The sequence below is a fragment of the Cladophialophora yegresii genome (genome assembly GCF_000585515.1).
Source record: "Cladophialophora yegresii CBS 114405 chromosome Unknown aczIN-supercont1.5, whole genome shotgun sequence".
Lineage (NCBI taxonomy): Eukaryota > Fungi > Ascomycota > Eurotiomycetes > Chaetothyriales > Herpotrichiellaceae > Cladophialophora > Cladophialophora yegresii.
The window spans coordinates 33,722-52,443 of NW_006913049.1; the positions used below are offsets into that span (position 1 = coordinate 33,722).

General features: G+C 53.5%; 9 protein-coding genes across 9 annotated transcripts; 5 read left to right on the forward strand and 4 right to left on the reverse strand.

Annotated features, from left to right (window-relative positions):
• Positions 1-1,294: 1,294 nt before the first annotated feature.
• Positions 1,295-2,035, forward strand: A1O7_06739 (uncharacterized protein; the record flags this gene model as incomplete). Its single annotated transcript, XM_007760740.1, has 1 exon — positions 1,295-2,035. One exon carries the CDS (start codon positions 1,295-1,297, stop codon positions 2,033-2,035), a length of 741 nt encoding a protein of 246 aa, XP_007758930.1.
• A 436-nt stretch (positions 2,036-2,471) lies between these two features.
• On the forward strand, positions 2,472-3,200 carry A1O7_06740 (uncharacterized protein; the record flags this gene model as incomplete). The annotated part of the gene is made up of 2 exons (XM_007760741.1): positions 2,472-2,931; positions 2,983-3,200. The coding sequence occupies 2 exons, from the start codon at positions 2,472-2,474 to the stop codon at positions 3,198-3,200; spliced, it is 678 nt and encodes a 225-aa protein (XP_007758931.1).
• Positions 3,201-3,551: 351 nt separating this feature from the next.
• A1O7_06741 (uncharacterized protein) lies at positions 3,552-4,735 on the reverse strand (the record flags this gene model as incomplete). Its single annotated transcript, XM_007760742.1, has 2 exons — positions 3,552-4,549; positions 4,609-4,735. 2 exons carry the CDS (start codon positions 4,733-4,735, stop codon positions 3,552-3,554), a joined length of 1,125 nt encoding a protein of 374 aa, XP_007758932.1.
• A 1,029-nt stretch (positions 4,736-5,764) lies between these two features.
• On the reverse strand, positions 5,765-7,351 carry A1O7_06742 (nucleolin; the record flags this gene model as incomplete). The annotated part of the gene is made up of 2 exons (XM_007760743.1): positions 5,765-6,404; positions 6,453-7,351. 2 exons carry the CDS (start codon positions 7,349-7,351, stop codon positions 5,765-5,767), a joined length of 1,539 nt encoding a protein of 512 aa, XP_007758933.1.
• Positions 7,352-8,047: 696 nt separating this feature from the next.
• On the forward strand, positions 8,048-9,950 carry A1O7_06743 (alpha-1,3-glucosyltransferase; the record flags this gene model as incomplete). The annotated part of the gene is made up of 2 exons (XM_007760744.1): positions 8,048-8,457; positions 8,504-9,950. The coding sequence occupies 2 exons, from the start codon at positions 8,048-8,050 to the stop codon at positions 9,948-9,950; spliced, it is 1,857 nt and encodes a 618-aa protein (XP_007758934.1).
• A 142-nt stretch (positions 9,951-10,092) lies between these two features.
• A1O7_06744 (uncharacterized protein) lies at positions 10,093-10,752 on the reverse strand (the record flags this gene model as incomplete). Its single annotated transcript, XM_007760745.1, has 1 exon — positions 10,093-10,752. The coding sequence occupies one exon, from the start codon at positions 10,750-10,752 to the stop codon at positions 10,093-10,095; it is 660 nt and encodes a 219-aa protein (XP_007758935.1).
• Positions 10,753-11,544: 792 nt separating this feature from the next.
• On the reverse strand, positions 11,545-12,727 carry A1O7_06745 (uncharacterized protein; the record flags this gene model as incomplete). Its single annotated transcript, XM_007760746.1, has 2 exons — positions 11,545-12,316; positions 12,474-12,727. The coding sequence occupies 2 exons, from the start codon at positions 12,725-12,727 to the stop codon at positions 11,545-11,547; spliced, it is 1,026 nt and encodes a 341-aa protein (XP_007758936.1).
• A 1,705-nt stretch (positions 12,728-14,432) lies between these two features.
• On the forward strand, positions 14,433-14,753 carry A1O7_06746 (uncharacterized protein; the record flags this gene model as incomplete). The annotated part of the gene is made up of 2 exons (XM_007760747.1): positions 14,433-14,551; positions 14,609-14,753. Coding segments are annotated over 2 exons (264 nt in total), but the record flags the coding sequence as incomplete, so codon positions are not given.
• A 1,814-nt stretch (positions 14,754-16,567) lies between these two features.
• Positions 16,568-18,667, forward strand: A1O7_06747 (uncharacterized protein; the record flags this gene model as incomplete). The annotated part of the gene is made up of 1 exon (XM_007760748.1): positions 16,568-18,667. The coding sequence occupies one exon, from the start codon at positions 16,568-16,570 to the stop codon at positions 18,665-18,667; it is 2,100 nt and encodes a 699-aa protein (XP_007758938.1).
• Between the last annotated feature and the right edge of the window lie 55 nt (positions 18,668-18,722).

Genomic DNA, 18,722 nt, shown 5'->3' on the forward strand with positions numbered 1-18,722 from the left:
AGCGTCACATCTTTCACCCATGGGATTTCAGCGGAATGGATCGAGGTGATCTTCAAGACATAAAGCACGACCATCGAGCGTGATTCGCGGTTGAGCCTGCATAACTCCCGCCGCTCCGTTATAATAGTCATTCATGGTTTATTGATCGCCCACCTTATCAGAACCCAAGTCCTACCACTCGACATAAGCCTTATCCGCAGCAACAGAGCGTAAGCAGTCCGCCAGGAGGTTGGTATTCCCGCGTTCTCTCCCTTAATAAGCCGCTTGCTCGGTGCTGAAGGATCATTTGCCTGGGTCTCTGCGGAAAGGCGGCCTGTAGCCAGGCCTCATGGTGCCGTACAGCAAGAGGTCAATCCGCCCTGTCGCCGAAGCCAACTTTCAATGGCAGGAGTGTCCTCGAGTCGAGTTTATCGTCCGTACATCATGAAGCCATGGAACAATCCTCAGCTCTCGTGTCATAGCATACGATTTGTGGCCATTTGCGTTGAGCTAGACAACAATGCCAGGTTTGACATATCTTCCAAGCTATAGGGGTTCCTCCCATCAAGCCCGACAGTTTTCTGAGACGAAGTTTTGCACGAGAACAGGTCTTGGGAAGTTTCATGGACAAGGAATCCATTCGAGGCCATAAGATAGCCGAAACTACTGATTGAAGCCGATGGCGCAAAGGAACCCACAGCCTCTTGCTTTCGACTTGAACAGGTTGGATGCGGATGACATAGTGACCATGTCCTAGCAATTGATGCGCCACTCATTACATAAACAGTGGCATGACAATGGAGTGGCATGAGGCTTTTAGGCTCGGGATTTCAATCCCCCCCAGCACCGGTGACTCAAAAAAGAGCTTTTGTGTTGAAGCGTTTGTAATTCCAGATACCCGATTGGTCAATTGGAGAGAGCCGCGGAGATACACGTGGTTAGGGACATGCCGGCCAGGGAAATCCCCCCAGACACACGTTACTGTCGGCGGTCTCAGGTGTCGTGACACCGGAAGACGAACCCACTCGCACGCAAAGAATGATTCCGACTGCAACATTCAGTGTCAGATTCCGATTTATGTGTCTCCGGGAGGTGAGGCAAGCGAGGCGGGTTATGGGCTATCTTTCTGGGACACGGGCACATTGTCGTCTGTATTGTGTCGCTGCCGCGGAAATATATGCTACAATGGCTGAGTCGTGAACAGCCAGGTCGGCACGGTATATAATCCAGCTGGCAATACCGCGGATCCGTGACTGCTCACTGGCCTGACAAGCGGACAACAGCCAACATTGAAGAGCCAGAAACCACCATCACAATGGAGCACATCGACGGAACTGTTATCGACCGAGACCTCTCTGCTCGGATGAGATACATGCAATCCTTCCTGCAATGGGACTCAGACAAAGATGGAAAGCTCATCGAAGCATGCAAACCCGTCCTAGCTCCCATCGCCACCAATGTAGTCGATGCAGTCTATGATCATCTGCTAAAGTACGACATCACCGCCGCAGCGTTCGCACCGAAACAGTCGCAGGAAGGAAAGACCCAGGATGCCAACGTACGAGAACTCCACCGGGATCACCCAAACATCAAGTTCCGCAAGGACTTCTTGAAGGGATACCTTGTCAGACTGGTCTCGAACCACGACTGGACACCCGAGAGCAAATTTTGGGAATACGTCGACATGGTTGGCAAAGTCCACACAGGCGTCACCGACTCTGGCTTGAAGCACAGAAAAAACCGGCCAGCCTTGTTCGTCGAGTATCGTGAAATCAATCTTTTACTGGGTTGGGTCGAGAATGCTGTAACGGATATTGTAATGGGTGTCGAAGGACTCGAACTCCAGACAAAGGTCGACATTCTGAAAGCCCTGAACAAATTCTGGTGGATACAGAACGACTTGTTTGCCAGACATTACCTGCCAGGTCCGAGACCATTCCAGTCAGCGCAGAATGAGCGTCATCTAACCTGGATTGAAAAATTCAAGACTGATCCAGTCTTTCCAGTGGTGTCGGCCGTGGTGCTTATCGCTGCTATCTGGAGCATTCCATTCTGAGCATTCTGGGGAGAGCAGGAAAGGAGCAATGGATGCGGAGCGACCGTTTAGAAACGTGGGATAGATGGTCAGAGAGAAGACTGAAAGGCCTACAATCACACATAAGAGTAGATATACGCGCCCAGTCAAAAGAACCCTTGGGTTTTTGATCAGCGCCAGAACTCAAGCATGACTGCAAAGAAGGTACACGAGGTTCAAGGATCATGAGGACTCCGTACTCGTACTCCGTAGTGAGGGTCGATGTTTGCGTACGGCGCGCGATTGAAGGCCAAGCTTCCAAAAACGGTTTTGGAGAAGTCGATCTTCCGCCTGTGAAGACTCAGCACTGAATAGCAACACGATCCTGCGACGTCGCAACCAAATCAGCATACGGAGTACTCGGTCTATCTTCGTTTCCCATCTACCAAGGGTCATTCATCGGCTGTCCTATCGCGACATGATCTGCTCAAGCTGCCGTCAATCGCTGGTTTCCCGTTTCCGCACGCTCGTCGTCAGCTCCAATCCCTCAGTGTCGCCCTTCTCCAGCCTACGTTATGCCTCTACGGTCCCTGCGACTCCTAATGCTGGCCCAGTTCCAGCCCCGGTATCCATATCGATAGATCATCCGAATGTTTCGCAATCCTCAAATACCTCCGGCATCTCACAACCCCTTTCTGAACCACATACTCCCTCAACATCAAGCGCAAAGACGTCGGGTCCTACATCCACAAAAGATGGAAAGGTTGCCGCGAAGCCGAGGAGCTCGGTACCTGGAGGCAAGGAGCTGAGAGGGCTGGGTTACACAAAAGCAAAACCGAAAGTGCTTGCCATGGAGGATGATGCGTACCCGGAATGGCTCTGGACACTACTTGACGAGAAGAGACCGGGCGCAATGGCCGAAAAGGTAGATCTAGCAGGTACTGTGCCCGTCTGCTGCCATCGATCATCCTCCTTACTTACATGAACAGCTATGACCAAGAAACAACGCCTACGCTACGAAAAGAAACAAGAGCGACTGTTGAAGGACATTCCAAAACAGATCCCCGTACACGAGCAAAGCAAGGATCTGACCACACCTGGAGACGACGCCTTGACGAGTTTACAGCGCCGGCAAGAGATCACGAAGAGCGCAAGAGCGGCACGGAGGAGAGGCATTCGTGAAAGCAACTTCTTGAAGTCCATGTAGGCTCGCGGAAGTGGATATTGCCAATGTACAACATGCTCGGGGCTGTATTTGCACTAAATTTGCACATATTCAGCCTCTATTTTGAGCATTGCGGTATTCATTGTCTATATCTCGCCCAACGCCAGATGCTCTCGGACGCCAGCCCTTCGAGCAGACCGCGATATATCATGCATCGTGTGTTTTATGCAACGTAATTCGCGTCCATTTGTTGAGCCCCAACTGATGTTCAACATTTGTCTCCACCGGGGGTATCATCACATCTCGTTCATCCCTGGCAATAGCCGAATCCGTGCTCCATGAAGTCGTTTCTAGTTCCCTGCCATTTGTGACCAAACGCCGCAAAGCAATGTCTCAGGTGCGAATGCTGCTCGTGGCAGTGCTCCACCTCAACCTCCTCAGTCCACCTGCACTGGATTTCATTGCTTCCTGACCACAGCTCCCACCAGGGAGGCCCATCTCTCCTTCAATCCTGCCCACTTCACGACCCCAAGCATATCCCGCACTGAAGCTGATGGCGGAGAACACCAAAACCACGCCAGCAGAAATCATCCACGAAGCAAGTGTCGGGCTGATTGACTCTTCATTCGCGGTTGCTGTCTTGCCCGTGGCACGGGCTTTCTTCGCGAGCCGATCTTTACTGGCCTCACGAGACTTCCGCTTGGTCTGTTTCGGGGACGAACTTCTCCTTTGCCGGACCGGGTTTTGTAGCTCCGATTCTGGAACGAGCCGTAGCGCGGTTGGCTGTGTCGATGCTCGAGGAGGGGATGGTCTGGTTTCGGCGCCTTTGGGTCGGACAGCGGCAGCACAGGAAAGCAATGTCGTCAGAGACGCACGAAGGGCTGCATCATGATCTGGCTGGTACGATAAGGAAGCAGGGCGATTCCGTGACTGCATGTGACGTTGGTAACTCCGCTCTGTGGTTGTATGATCGGCATGGGAATCGCTAGGAACTGCTGGGAAGTATGAGTCTGGCACTGGTCGCCCGTGACTAGTCGAGGTAGGCGGGTGAGAGAAAGCATTCGGTTGAGGTGTGAAGACCTTTCCCAAACTCCCAACACCTAGCGCCGTGGAGGTATCATCATCGTCGGCTACCTCATTCTGATAGATGTCCTCATTGGAGCTGCTCAAAACTCGATCACTATCGCTTTCACTCTCTTCATATTCGTCTTGGCTACTTCCGGCTGCGCTTGTCGACCGTTGCTGAGGTCGTACTATCTGGGAGGAGGCTCGGAGTTGCCGTGAGAGGCGTTCGTCCCGCGAACGGACTTGGAGTCCGGTAGTGATGATATCGTTGTTTGTGGATGATAGAGAGGCCGATGAGGCTCCCGAGGAAATTTCAATCCAGGAATCTGCGAGAGGTGAGCAACGGATTTTTAGTACACAAGATCGGTCCAAGGACGATGCCTACCTTCGGAGCGCACTCCTCGTACACTGGCATTTGCTGGAAGGGATGGAGTATCTGCGGTCCGCAGAGTCCGTGCTTCTGCTCGCTCACTTCTGTGGGAGCCAAAGAGCTCGGGTTGAGATGGTCGCATTCTGTTGAGGGAGTCTTATCGCCTGTACGCTGATGACAATCGAAGTCGTGATACGTTCTGGTCGTCGCCTACGCCGCGATGTCGTCTCGAACTCCGGCGTAGGATCTGCAATGACTGGTAATTGCAACTTGGAATGATTCAAGCCGCTGAAGGATTGAGATGTAGAGACAGGTCAACGGCACGCGTTGCACCTGCCAGGTCGCAAACGACAGTCCTAGGTTTGGGTCTCACCGCTGATGATGGTGGGGGAATCCGGTGATGTTCGGTGGGATTACGAGAACGCGACTGCGACGATCCGCGCTACAAGGGTCTTCTGTCAGAAGCGGGGTATGGCTGTATGACCTTCACGTTGGCACGAGATTTGACGAAGGTGATGTTCAAGAAAGAAAATGTAAGGGTAAGATGGAGAGAGGAAGACGGCTACAGATTTGTTGAGGGCCCCCGTAATCAATGGAGATAGTATCCAGCTGCCATGTATGCGAGGCCTAGAATGAAGGGGTTCTGCAACAGGAATGCAGGCTTGACTGACTAGTCACCATTCTCCAAGCCACTCAGCTGGTTTTCCTGGCTTTACGGCACCAAAATGGACGGCCGATCTTGATTTGGCGTCCGGATATCAGGTGTCCTGGCTGGATGATGGAGATGCATCACGCGGGCAAGGGCTGGATGGCGCACGATGGCTGCATCAGATGAGGGCAGCAGTCCTTGTGCCAGAACCAGCCACTTACCTCCGAGCCCCGACATCGGCATGGCCTGGCAGTGAGAGAGTCACGGGTTCATCCAGTTCAGTGAGCGGTGTATGATCATTGCCTTCTATTAACTCCAGTTACACAAGGACAGCAAGCATTTTAAACTTTTTTCCGGGTTATGTTGTGCACCCATCACCACGAGGTATCTCGGTGTACATGTACATGAGGATGTTCCCGAAGTACAGTGGTGATCAGACACAGTGAAATCCCCACCAGAACGCCGTATCCAGGTGTTCGCATTGTCCCAGGTTTAGGACGATTGTCACTCCGTTGCATTCATTTAGAAGGTGACCTTAGTGCCGGAGAAGTCTCCAAAGCCGCCACGGTTGGTGGTGCCACCTCGACCACCACGAGGAGCTCCACGACCACGACCGCCGCCTCTACCACCGCGGCCTCCAAAGTCACCACGGCCACCTCCACGGCCACCTCGTCCACCAAATCCTCCACGGCCGCCACGACCGCCGAAGCCACCGCGGGCGGGAGAGTCGCCACCATTTTGCCGGCGGGACGAAGCGTAATCAATTCGGACCGGACGATTCTTGATGAAAGAACCCTGAGCACCCTCCAATGCAGCTTTGGCTTCGTCGACAGATGCGAATGTAACATAGCCGAATCCCTTGACGCTGCCATCTTCAGGGTTCGTGGGAATGCGGACACCGGCGGCAGTGCCGAACGGAGAGAACAGGTTGTACACATCGTCCTCGGTGGCCTCGAAGGACAGATTTCCGAGAAACAATGTGTCGGATGGCTCACTGAGCTGGTCGCCAAACCGCTGGCCACGAGCCTGTTGCTTCTCTCTTGCATCCTTCTTCGCGTTGGCATAGTCGATGTTGAGAGGGCGACCGTCTAGGTCGGTACCCTTCTTTGCATCGTAGGCCTTAGTAGCATCGGCAGCATTGATGAACTCGACGTAGCCATAACTAAATATCGTTAGTCTAGGGACGAAGACCAGTGCAGCAGATACTTACCCTTTGGAACGGCCGTCGTCGCGGTTGGTGATCAAGCGCACACCAGCGATCTCACCAAACTCTTCGAACTCGGACTTGAGCCATTCCTCGTCGACGTTCCAGGAGAGGTTTCCGACAAAGAGGTTCGCGCTCGCCTCCTTTTCCTCAGCGTCGACTCGAGTCTTCTTGGACATTGGTTCATCAGCGTCTTCAGCCTTGCGCTTGGTTGGCTTCACTTCGGCCTCTTCGGCCTCCTCAGAATCGGAAGACGCGTCGCTGTCTTCGTCAGAGTCGGCGTCCTCATCACTGCTTGCCTCAGCTCCGACAGCGGTTTTCGTTTTTGCAGGGGCGTCTTCGTCGCTGTCAGACTCGTCGGAACTACCAGACTCATCATCGTCCTCAGCGGCAATCTTGGCAGCTCCGTTGACAACAGGCTTCTCGTCCTCGGAATCCTCATCACTGCCGGATGCATCACTTTCCTCGTCCTCACTATCCGATGTAGCAACCGCGGCTTTGCCTTTTGGGGCAGAAGCGATCACTTTGGGAGATTCGTCTTCAGAGGAAGAAGAGTCGGTGTCGGACTCGTCGCTAGAATCGTCTGTGGCGGCAACTTTGACACCGTTGGCTCCGTTTGTCTTGACCTCAGCGTCGCTATCTTCGTCAGAAGAGCTTCCGGACTCCTCACTTTCTTCTTCCTCGGACTCGGACTCTGGTTCGGGTGTGGGCTCCTTCACAGGAACTTTCTTGCTCTTCTTATCCTTCTTCTGGGTCTTGGAGGCAACCTCCTTGGCAACTTCCTTGCTCTTCGCTTTGGTGCTCTGAGCAGGTTTCGTCACCGAGGAACCCTTGACCTTCGACAGGACATCTGGCTTGGAGGACTTGACGGTGCCAGGAGCGCCTTTCTTTGACACTTTCGACATGATGTAAGTGCCTGGCAGGAGTTGAAGGTTAGTTCGATGGCATGAAGAGGCGATGAAGGATCATAGACAAACTGTTAATCTGGTTGAAGTTTTTCAGGCAGATGAATTTGAGCCCTCTGAAACAACGGCGAAAACTTTGTGCGACTAAAACCTCAACCCACTGAGTGAATTTTGAGCCCTCAGATCTCACTGGTCACTTGACGGAGCAAGTGAATGGCAGAAATGTGAATTTCTGCTGAATGCGCAACGGAGCGGACTTGAGTAGAACCCGGGAACAGGATGAGACAAGCAAGAACCTGCGACGAGCTTTTGTGCAAACCCTCAGCGGCAACAGACCCACAGAGCCCTCGATGAACCTCAATAATGATGCCCTCGGAGAAAAGCCCACGGTGCAGATATTGCAGGTAAAAGGTACGGGACAAGGGAGACGCAAACTGCAGAAAAGTTGTAGTTAAAAACCATCTGAGATCACCTGGAATTTTTTTCGAGGCGACCACCACTCCATTAGCACCAGCGGGAAAGCTTATCTTATCAAATCCGATGGCTGGGGACCACCAGGACTGAGCCTGCGAGTTTGCTTTCTCCACAGTAGCGGATGCAATTCCATTGGCCAGCACGAATCTGCGTCCTAAAGCACATCTGGACAGCATTGCAGCTAGACTTGCTTCCCGTCCTTGGAAGATTTAATTGTGCACCATGTCTACTCCAAGCTCACACAGACCGCGAAAGAAGCGGAAACAAGGCCCAGGTCTGCTTCGGAGTAACACCATCACCGACATTGTCAGGGTCGCATCTGACGACAGCGATGCCATCACTCCAGAATTTCCGCTGGTGGCCTTCCTGTGGCCAGCTCGAGGAACTACATCTCAATGGATTCTTCTGCCTCTGATCTTGCTGGTGGTCGGTCTGTTCAGATGGAGCGTGGGTCTTTGGGGTCACTCTGGCTATATGTCACCTCCTATGTACGGGGATTTTGAGGCGCAAAGACATTGGATGGAGATCACGACACATTTACCGGTCTCGAAATGGTACTTCTATGATCTCCAGTATTGGGGACTTGACTATCCACCCTTGACGGCATATCATTCATGGCTCTGTGGCAAAATGTGAGTGCTTGCATATTGGAATTAGGCTTCATACTGACGAAGAAAGTGGATCATTGTTCGATACAACTTGGTTTGCGCTTGACACGTCTCGAGGCATGGAGGAGCAGAATCTCAAAGTCTTTATGCGTGGGACCGTCGTCCTATCCGAATATTTGATTTACGTCCCAGCCTTGGTAGTCTTCCTTCGCCATTACAGCCGGACCCACGGCACTGGAACAACGTCCATGTCCGTCGCACTCGTCGCCATACTTATGCAACCTGCGACGATGCTCATCGACCACGGCCATTTCCAATACAATACGGTGATGCTCGGCTTTGTCATTGCGACCCTTTCGAGCATATATGCAGGTCGGCTTCTCTGGTCGTGCATTTTCTTCGTCGCCGCTCTCGGGTTCAAGCAAATGGCGCTCTACTACTCCCCTGTCATCTTCGCCTATCTTCTAGGCTCTTGCTTGACTCCACGGGTTCGCCCGGGGCGACTCATCTCGATCTCGATTATCACCATTCTCGCATTTGCCATATTGTTTGCTCCTCTACTGCTGGGATCGCTTTATGACGGCTATCGACAGATTTCTTTCGATGCCATGCCCACCCCTCCCTTTCTCGTGGAAAGAAGAATATCTCTCAACCCTCGCAATCCCTACGACATGATCTTTCTGCAGATCAGCCAGACCATTCACCGAATCTTCCCCTTCGCTCGCGGTCTGTTTGAGGACAAAGTCGCCAACTTCTGGTGCTTCACCAACACTTTCTACAAGCTACGCAAATTGCAAGCAATCGTCGACCTTCCTCGTCTCTCTGCTATCGCCACGCTCGCCTCCGGCCTACCAACGATGCTTGTGGTCTGCGCCGTTCCAAAGAAGACGTTGCTACCGTACGCATTGGCTACCTCCGCCTGGGGCTTCTTTCTTTTCTCGTTCCAAGTACACGAGAAGTCGGTGCTTCTACCATTATTGCCGATGACGCTTCTCCTTGCTAGTAAGCAGGGCCTCAGCAAGGAGTATCGAGCGTGGATTGGGTGGGCCAATGCAGTGGGTGTTTGGACAATGTACCCACTGTTGAAGAGAGATGGCCTCACGATCCCGTATGCCGTGGTATCGCTTCTCTGGGCATACTTGCTCGGTCTGCCGCCGACAAGCGTCAGTGCATATTACGATGCTGCGCATGAGAACATCATCGGCCGACCAGTCACACCGGACGATCTGTCAACAATGACCAAGATTTTCCACTTCCAGACGTATGTTGTAATGGCGTTCTGGTATGTGCTTGCAGCATTCGCAACTCCGCCTGAGGATAAGCCGGATCTCTGGGTTGTGGTTAACGCGTGCATTGGCGCGGCTTGTTTCGGCGTCTGTTACCTGTGGTGCTTTTGGAAATTGATATTGGAGAGCGGACTGCTAGACGGGTATTTCGAGGATCGAGCAGAAGTTCAAGAGGATGATAGGACCCTGAGAGAGTCCTCGGCTGTGCCAGATAAAAAGAAGAGTAAGTGAATTGTTCATCGCGGACTCGCCGAGCCCATTTACCGTTATCGAGTGCCATTGCTCGAAACACCGACAGCAAAATGTACAAGATGTCGTCTCTCATGCGGATAGCTTGAACCCAAAGTCGCCAGATATGACCCTCTTCCCCGTTCTAGGCGTAGTTGACTACACCCTTCACAGCCCAAATCTCACCATTGCCCACCCTACCAACGACACCATCAACCACCAAATTTCCGGGTTTAACAACCCTCTCTCCATCAGAGTTCCGTTCCCACCACAGTTCTTGGCCGCCCAAAGTCTTGATCTTCTCCCCTTCCCTCCAAGGGCTCACTGGAACAACATGCTCTTCGACGAACCTTTGAAGATTCTCTGCTGCTTTGTCCTCATTGTATTGGGCACTGACGCCCTCGTCTCCCGGTCTATCTTCCCAAGGCTTCCGCGGTAGAGCCTGCATTGCACCGTTCAAAGGAGCAAGGAGCGTCGTGTTATCTGCCGGCTTCGTCGATTCCAGGCGGCCAGTCACGCTGGAGATGTCTCGCGTGAGAGAGGCAAAGATGTTGATTTTTCGAGTTTGGGGCAGTATGTCTGAGATTGACAGGGCGTTATCACCAGCATCGCCGCTGCCACTGGGGCTTTCTGGCTCGGTGCCGCCCTGTACGGGACCTGGGTTCATTGGGCTTTGATATTGTTCTGGGTGGAGGGGCAGCACTTCGGACAGCGAAGAAGGGATGCCGCGGAGGCCCCGCGGCGAGATAGCGGCGGCAAAGGAGATGGACGAGAAGAGAGAGGCTATAAGAATCGTGCGACGCATCTTCGTGCTCTGGTATTGTGTTGATTCCTGCCTGCTGACGGTTCAAGTGTTGAGACTGCCCGTGGTTGCAAATGGGAAACGGGTGACGTCGGTGCCGAGGACGAAGCGACCACAACCTGGTAATGTACGGTCCGACCTTCTGGACCTTGTAATTAGGTCAACTTCGCTCCGACTTCAGTTCTGTACTATATCACTAAGTACTTATCTACGGCAACGTGAAAGAAGAAACTCTCTGCATCTCTGCCACTTGACTCACGCGACGTGATGACTACGCTCTTACTCTCGCGGATGGAATAAAGTCTACATGATGCGAGACGAGCGGCACAGGTGGTGATGGGCATGGACAGAACTTGTGAGGCGGATATGCCTGAGATGATCCATTACATCGATTCCTGGACTACAATTCACTGACATTCGATCTTCAATACTGGTATTCTGACCCACGAGTTCCTCGCCCTTCGCAAATAGCTTCTCCGCGAGTACTTCATCCGCCGGCCAGTCGGCGGCTTCCGGATGCTGACAATCGCTCCATTACACCCCTACAGAGTTGGCCTGCTTCTCCTCCTCTGCGTCGATATCTGTACAGCAGGATTCCGTAGATCTTCATTATAAGTCCGAGTGGAGATGCACGAGCCGGATCTGAAAGGGCCGGAAGGAATCGTTTCTCGTCGGCCACGTGGTGGGGGTTTCAATGTTGCATCTTATATCACGTACATGGTAACCAAAGTCGCTCCTTGCGTCTTGCTTCCGACGAAGTCCGGGTACATCGTTGTGAAATACCATGTTCTACGCTTAGGACTCCATCAATGGTACTGAGGATTCCTGCCCAGGCTGGGTATCCTTGTACATCAGCCCACCGAAAGGACCTCCCTTGAGCCGAATGGCCCGCCTCTCTCGGAACCAAAGCCAGGCAGCAGCTGATATGACCAAAGCTGCCAAACATCCCAATCCAAAGACCACAGTCCAATACCTCGGTCTGACCATGTCCGGCTGCCCAACTGCTTGGGCCACGTACAAGAGCATGATGCCCATCACGGGCTCGAGCGACCCATCCATCAGTGCCATCGGCTCATGCACCGTCGTGTCGTAGTACGCGTTGATAAACCATCCATCTCCGGGAGTCGTCTCTCCGAGCATCGTGCAAGTCTCAATGCTGGAGATGTGCTCCGTAGGGCCAGCGTCGTTGACATTGGCGTACGGATCGTATGCGGCACTGGCCGCGCAACTGAGCTTGCCGTTCTTGATCAGGTTGATGTGCGTACCCCCGTCGTGGAGATGCCCGCCCACGAAGGTGATGGTGCCTTGCTGCGTGCCCAACAGGACGGGACTCGTATAGATGAACGTGGAGTCGCGATACGCAGGCTGGTCGGAGGTTCTGCAACCCCCAACGTCAAGCCAGTAGGGAATGATTGAAGAGAAGCCTTGCGCGTCGCGTGCCTCGACGTACTCGTACGTAATGATGAAGACGATGTCGTCCTGCGGTCGGTCCTGGCGTATGTTCATCAAGTCTACCACGAGGGAGACTTCATCCGCGGCGCCAATATAATAGCCGGCCTTGAACGTGCTGGAGAAGGAGAAGCGGGAGGTCAGCGCATTTTCCAGTACAACCCCGTCTCGTCTCGCTCAAGAGGCAAGAAGGCAGGAGAGAAGTCAGGAGAGAAGAGGAGAGAAGAGACAAAATGGAAGGCAACTGCCACCATCTCCACGACGGACTCGCTTACCCGCCAGCCGAGATTTCGATTGCTGTTCTCTCGTTCCCCGAGGCCGCGAACCTCTGCCCCACGTTCCCACATACGGCGTCCGTCTGGTTACGGTTGACCAACACGCCATGGTGCAGCCACATGCCAGTGTCAGCGTCGGCGGTCCTGCCGTCTGCGTGCTCGAGACCCATGCGAAGATATGTGATGAAACAGTCCTGGCAGGGTAGAGTCGTCGCGCGGTGGAAGAACTGGGCCATGCCGTCGTTGTCGGTCATTGCTGGGACCGTGATGGCACCGTATCTGATGGTGACTCGTCGCGAGTCATGGCCGCGGAAGTATGCGGCCTTGTTGGAAATTCTTGTGGTTTCTAAGCAGGTTGAGGAGACGTGGTTAGTACCAAGAATCGAGATGTACAGGTCTCTTTGGCGGCGAGGTACATAGGTAGCCAGTGCAGTACTGCGTATGTAGGTGGAGAATATACATACCTGCCGGGAATACGTTTCCGCGGCCATGTCCGCCGCTCGCAGCTACAGACACGGATAGAGACAGCACGAGTGACAAGAAAGCCACCAAGAGCGCGAACAGCGCCATTGTTCGCTCCGGGGTCCAGCAATCAGTGCATGAAGATGAGCAGCGACAGTTTAGAGTCGGTATCGCATTTGATGGTCATCGCTGTACACGATACTGGAGGATGCCATGGAAAGAAACCTCAGCATCCATGTTATTATGGCCATGTCCAGGCTGACGGCAAAATGAAACCCTGACGCATTGAACTTGGAGTACGTCCACCAGTTCGGTGCCGCGCTTCGTATCTCTGACCAGATACGAGGCCCAAGAAGTCCCGAGGCCTCGGCTCTTGGCCAATGAGATGCACAGTTTCTGGCGGGCTGCGCTGAGCTAACTGGATAGATACCACAGCTGCGAGCACAACCTAGAGGCCGATGTAATAAGATGCGCTCAACGGGTGAAGTTTGCATTTGGGATGCCGCAACCCAGTGCAGGCGAAGGAAGAACAGAAATACAAGCACTTGGGAAACCAGGCTTCGGGCATCGGCTTATGGCAGCATTGTACGTACTGTAGCAATCGTTGAGTTTCTTCTCGGTGTTTTGCGGCACTAACTGCACTCTTGCGGCATGAGCGACACGACATTGTTAACCATGAATTTATTCTCCTGCGATCAGGTCACCCGCAAGGACACTTAGGGAGTCGTCTAGCAGTCCTTGGGACATTTGCGTCCAGGAACGCCCTCTGATGCACGGGAATCTCCAGCATTTTGGCGACCTGCCAGGGGACAGATCAGGCATCCGCCATTCCTGCTACCCGGTATCGTGAATCATGCAGCACGAGCAAATGTCCCAGTCCTCCGTCCATTCATGCTCCGCATAACTGCCGTCAACTACTGACCAACCGCATGGCTGTGGTTATAGATCAAGGAGAGCTCGGTTACCCGACCACTGGGCGGGAAATGGAGCATGTCGCTCTCCTTCTTCAAACACGCAAGCCTGGTGGCTTGGGAACAGGAGCGTGCAGGAAAAAACGTTTCTGCCTGCCGTTCGTGGATTGAGTGAACGGACCTGTAGAGAGTAGCATACCTTCATATACGAGCTGCGCGGCATCAGGCACTCCTCCTCATCGCCACTCAGTCAGTAATCACATCCCCAAACAATCCAACGCTGCAGCCTACTTCAGCCGGAGCAGCTCAGAAACCAGCGCACCATGTATGACCTAGAGATCAAAGGTTTGCCCGTCTCTCATCACTCATACTCGGGCTGCCCAAGCAATGTAGCTGATGTCGGCTAGGTTGTCCACCATACGAAGGCCTGGCCGCGACAGGCAGCCGTGCTTCGCCAAACATGTCGGTATAGCCCCGTCGCCGCGCATTATAGCTGCTGACCTGTCGCCGAAGGGAATACCAGATTCCCGCTCCGCCAGCAAGGGTTGTGTACAAGACCGAGGTTATCACAGCTGCCCAGCCGCAGCTTTACCCGCATGCAACCCCGATCCATGATCTCGGACACGTTGAAGCCATAATTGACTGCCCATATTGTGGCACAAGAGGCAAGACGAAGACAAACCTGACGAGCGGTAATATGAACCAGTCAGTGAGCGCACTCCGTGACAGTCAAAATGTGATACTGATATTCCTCCAACATAGTGCATGGGCAGGTTGCTTGTTTGTCATCACATTTATATTCGCTTTTGTCCCATACATGTGTAGCAGCCTCAAGAATGTCGAGCATCGATGCAGGAGCTGCGGCAAGAGGCTTGCGATCTGGCATCGTAGTGGACACACACAGCTCAAGTAAATCGTCGCTGCGGAACTTGGGATGCGATGCCCGCCGGACGTGTGCCGCATAGAGAATCCAAACCCCTTGCCTTTCCTGTGTTCACTTAGAGGCACTTCGCGTCGACTCTAGCGTCGTTGGCAGCCGGGACTCAAGACGGACTTCTAATCTTGGTCAACGCTTGCCATGACATCCAGCGAGCCCGGCATTCCGTACCGCTCATCCGGAGTCCGGTCCACGGTGTACTTGAAGTTGTAGAGTCCTTGATAGGCAATGTCGGATATTTCTGCCTCTTGGAGTTTCTTGAAAGCCTCCGCCCAGGTCCGCGCTGACTCAAGTATCTCTCTCCTGTATACGGAAGGTCTGGTGTAGCTGTTCGATCCATCGATATTGGATGGGACGCTGTTCCGTGGAGACGGTCGAGGACATTGTACGACAACGTGTATTTGGTCGCAGCTACCATCTGGTCTCTCAGTTGGCGGTCGTCCATCCGGTCACCAAGCCATTGCTCAGACTCTTTATGTAGTAATTCACCGTGTCAATGAAGTTGCTACCGACAGCATGAAAGTGCGAATAGCATAAAATAACCGCTCAGTCCAAGCTTGCCTACCTAGGTTCTATCGTTCGAGCCGCCCGCATTGTAGAATGACAGTGCGGCCAAAACTGGGCCGCTGGAACCCAACATGCTCGATGCGTCCGTCAATGATATAGCCCGTAATGTGGTTGCCGGGTATCAGCGCAGAAAACTGAGCAGAGGATGCGGACCGCTTCTGCTTCACAACAAGTCCATTGGTGAAAGGATGATGCTGCGATACCGCGGAAGGCCTCAAGCAAAAGCATGGAATGAAGCCGCTACAGCAGTGCAATCTTTCATCGTGACGATGGATGACTAAACACAAATGATTTTTATCATGGTCAGATCGGAGTCATGAAGTAGGAAGAATGTGCTGGCTCAGTGAGTGGTAGGTGAGTGATAGCTGTTTGTAGCATCACAATTTCCAGTATGTCGCTGTGGCTGCGCATCGCTTACGCGGCATGTAGAGCTCTTTCGAAGTGGAGTTACTTCACCACCGTCGTGGGAAAAGATCTCAACGGTTCCTCGTCTCAAAAAAGGTGACAAAAGGTGATTGTGAAATCACTGTTTATCGATAACTACTTCGCTCGCTTGCGGCCCGGAATTGAAGCCACGCTCAGCAAAGTCGGTCTCAGGCGCCAAGCTGAAAACCACATGGCGACGCAGCATGGGGCCCAATTTTGGCTTTGTTTAATTTCCACCTCCCTTCTCTGTGGTCTCGACCTACGCCGCCATCTCGACCCTTCGAAGCTCGGTCAAAGGTGTTCTTCTGCAGCAGACGATTGTGCAATGAGTAGAATAGCTTTCTCGTCCTGAGCCAGCTCGTCAGACGCAGTATGATTGATATCATTGCCCTCTCAATAGTGGCTGATCACTAGGTAAGCGACTCGGTGGACCAATACAAGGTTTGAGACGGCGAATCAGAATGCCACCAGTGTGGCGCGGCCGAACGTGGAAGCGCTGAACGGCTCTCATGTGGATTTTGACAACAGGACGACCCACCGCAAGCCTCGTCCTTGAGATGTCTTGCCGGGTGGAGTTGACGTTCAATAGTCAAACGACAAAGTTTTGCTTGTCAAGGCCATGCAAGATACCGGCAGACGCCAGCGAGACCACAACACGGAGGCGCCGAGAACAAGGTACAGACGCGTTCTTAGGGTGAACGCCCCTCATAAGTAGGTATATTCCCTCTCTATGAAGGTGAGTCACGTCCACTGGCTTCTCATCCGAGTGCGCAGCCACAGTTGCAACAATCATGGACCAAGCAGCAACCTTCTCGAGTGGCACAGGCGCAACCGTCGCTTCAATCTTCCAGCACTGGCAGCAAAGGGCGGCCCGTCAGAGAGGCGCCCAACCTCTACCAGATGAGCGGTCAAAAGACCACAAGGGGATAAACATTCAGGTCTCCGAGCTGCAACCCGCCCACTTGAATGGAAGTACACCCTCTACACCACGGACGCCCAATAAACCATTCTTTGAGCCGCAATTACGAAGGTGGCCTCAAGAGCCTCAACCGATTATCAACGACCCCTTTGTGGAGAGATGCCTTGACGCGGTCGATATCATAATCTGTCTGCTCCCATGCATCCTCATTATGAAGGCTGGGCTTTGCGTCCTTGCACACGAGATCGACAAAACGCATGTTGGGCCGTCGATCGACAAGGCCAGCCAACTCACCCTGCGCCTGATTGAGTTCAATGGCCAACTCACCACCATCTTCACCATCATATTCATCGTGATTGTCTCCACGACTGTGAGGCGGTACGCTCTATGGAAAGCCGAGAAAGGAGCCACGATCGGAGAGATCGAGCAACTGCACGCGTCGATAAGCCTGACGGCGACGCTCAAGGCGATCTGGTCGCTCAGGAGATTCACTCTCACCGGCCTCGCACTGATCTTTGTCTGGTCGTGGTATTACGTCGGGTCGCAGGCCACGACGAGGGAGTATTCCTACCGCGATTCCGACAGCCACACTACCCAGTTAGTTGCGTTCCTCGACTCAAAGGCAACATCTCCATTCGTGGGCGATGAAATCAACAAACAACATACCTCGCCCGTCAAGACTACCGACATGACGGCTCGGTACCATATGTACAGCTCCTTCACTGCGGGGACTCAAAAGACAAACGTTCAGGGCGCAAAGTCCGTCCAAGGCGCCGACATCTACGGAGCAACGCTCACTCCCTGGTACGGGCCTCCCCGCGGCTCTCCAGACGGCTGGAGGAACCTCGACTTCGATGACGACAATTGGCTCGAGATAGCACACATGTCGGACCAACCGGTCATGTCCTCCATCGGGACATCCTTGTACTGGAGGAACCTTTCGGCCTCGAGCCCCGACGTGTGGACGCCGCAAAAGATGGTCGGCTCCTTCTACTATGAAGTGTCCAACTTTCAAGCCAACTGCACGGCGCCCTTGCTGTCAACCAAGGACAAGCCACAAGGTGCTGTGGCCGCATTGTCAACGACCATGAACATGACTGGCACGCCCCCCAACTCCCTTAAGCCTCGCGAACTATCCTTCTGGCACTGGGTCAACGCCACGCACAGCCTGACCTCTACATGCGAGATGACTAACGTGACGCTGCAGATCGACGCGTTGTGCACGGCAGCGACCTGTAAACCGACGCGGGTGAAACACATCTCCACCTCGCCCCGTACGTTGCTCGACTCCGACGTCTTCGCCGCTTCATTCTTCGACTCAATGCTCCTGGCCTGCGGCATGCCCCAGCACGAAGGCGACTTCTCCACCTTCGACAACGACAACGGACTGGTCGACCTGAAGAACCAGCTTGAGGAGAATGAACTGCAAGATCCGACGAGTCTAGCAGCTGCGCAGGCCGACGCCCAGTTCCCACTTTCCATGGCCATCACGAGATTCATGAACACCTATTTCCGATCCTCCCAAATGCTTCGTTACGAGCATGATTTCCAGAACGACCTCTCTGTCAGTGGGTCGATCGAGCTGAACGACAACCCAGACTTCACGTTCTTGGCCATGAACGGCGCCATCTACAACCCGCAGTACTGGCTCTCCTGGCCCTGGCTGGCCATGGACATTGTCTCCAACATCGTCCTCCTCGTGGCGGCCATCTGCGCCTTCTGGTTGCGAAAGCATACCCTCGCGCCGGATATCTTTGGGTTCGTCTCCAGTCTGACGAGGGACAATCCGCACTTGCATCTGCCAGACGGGGGCAGCACCCTCAGCGGTGTTGAACGGAGCAGGGCGATGAACCTGGTGAAAGTGAAGATAGCGGATGTCGGCGAGGACGCCAGGGTGGGCCGAGTCGCACTTACACAGATCGACGGGTCCGAACAGGTCAAAGATCTGGAAAAGGGCAAGACGTACTACTGATAATGAGAAACGTGCCCGTTTGAAACATATTTTCCGTCATACGATGGATTGGATA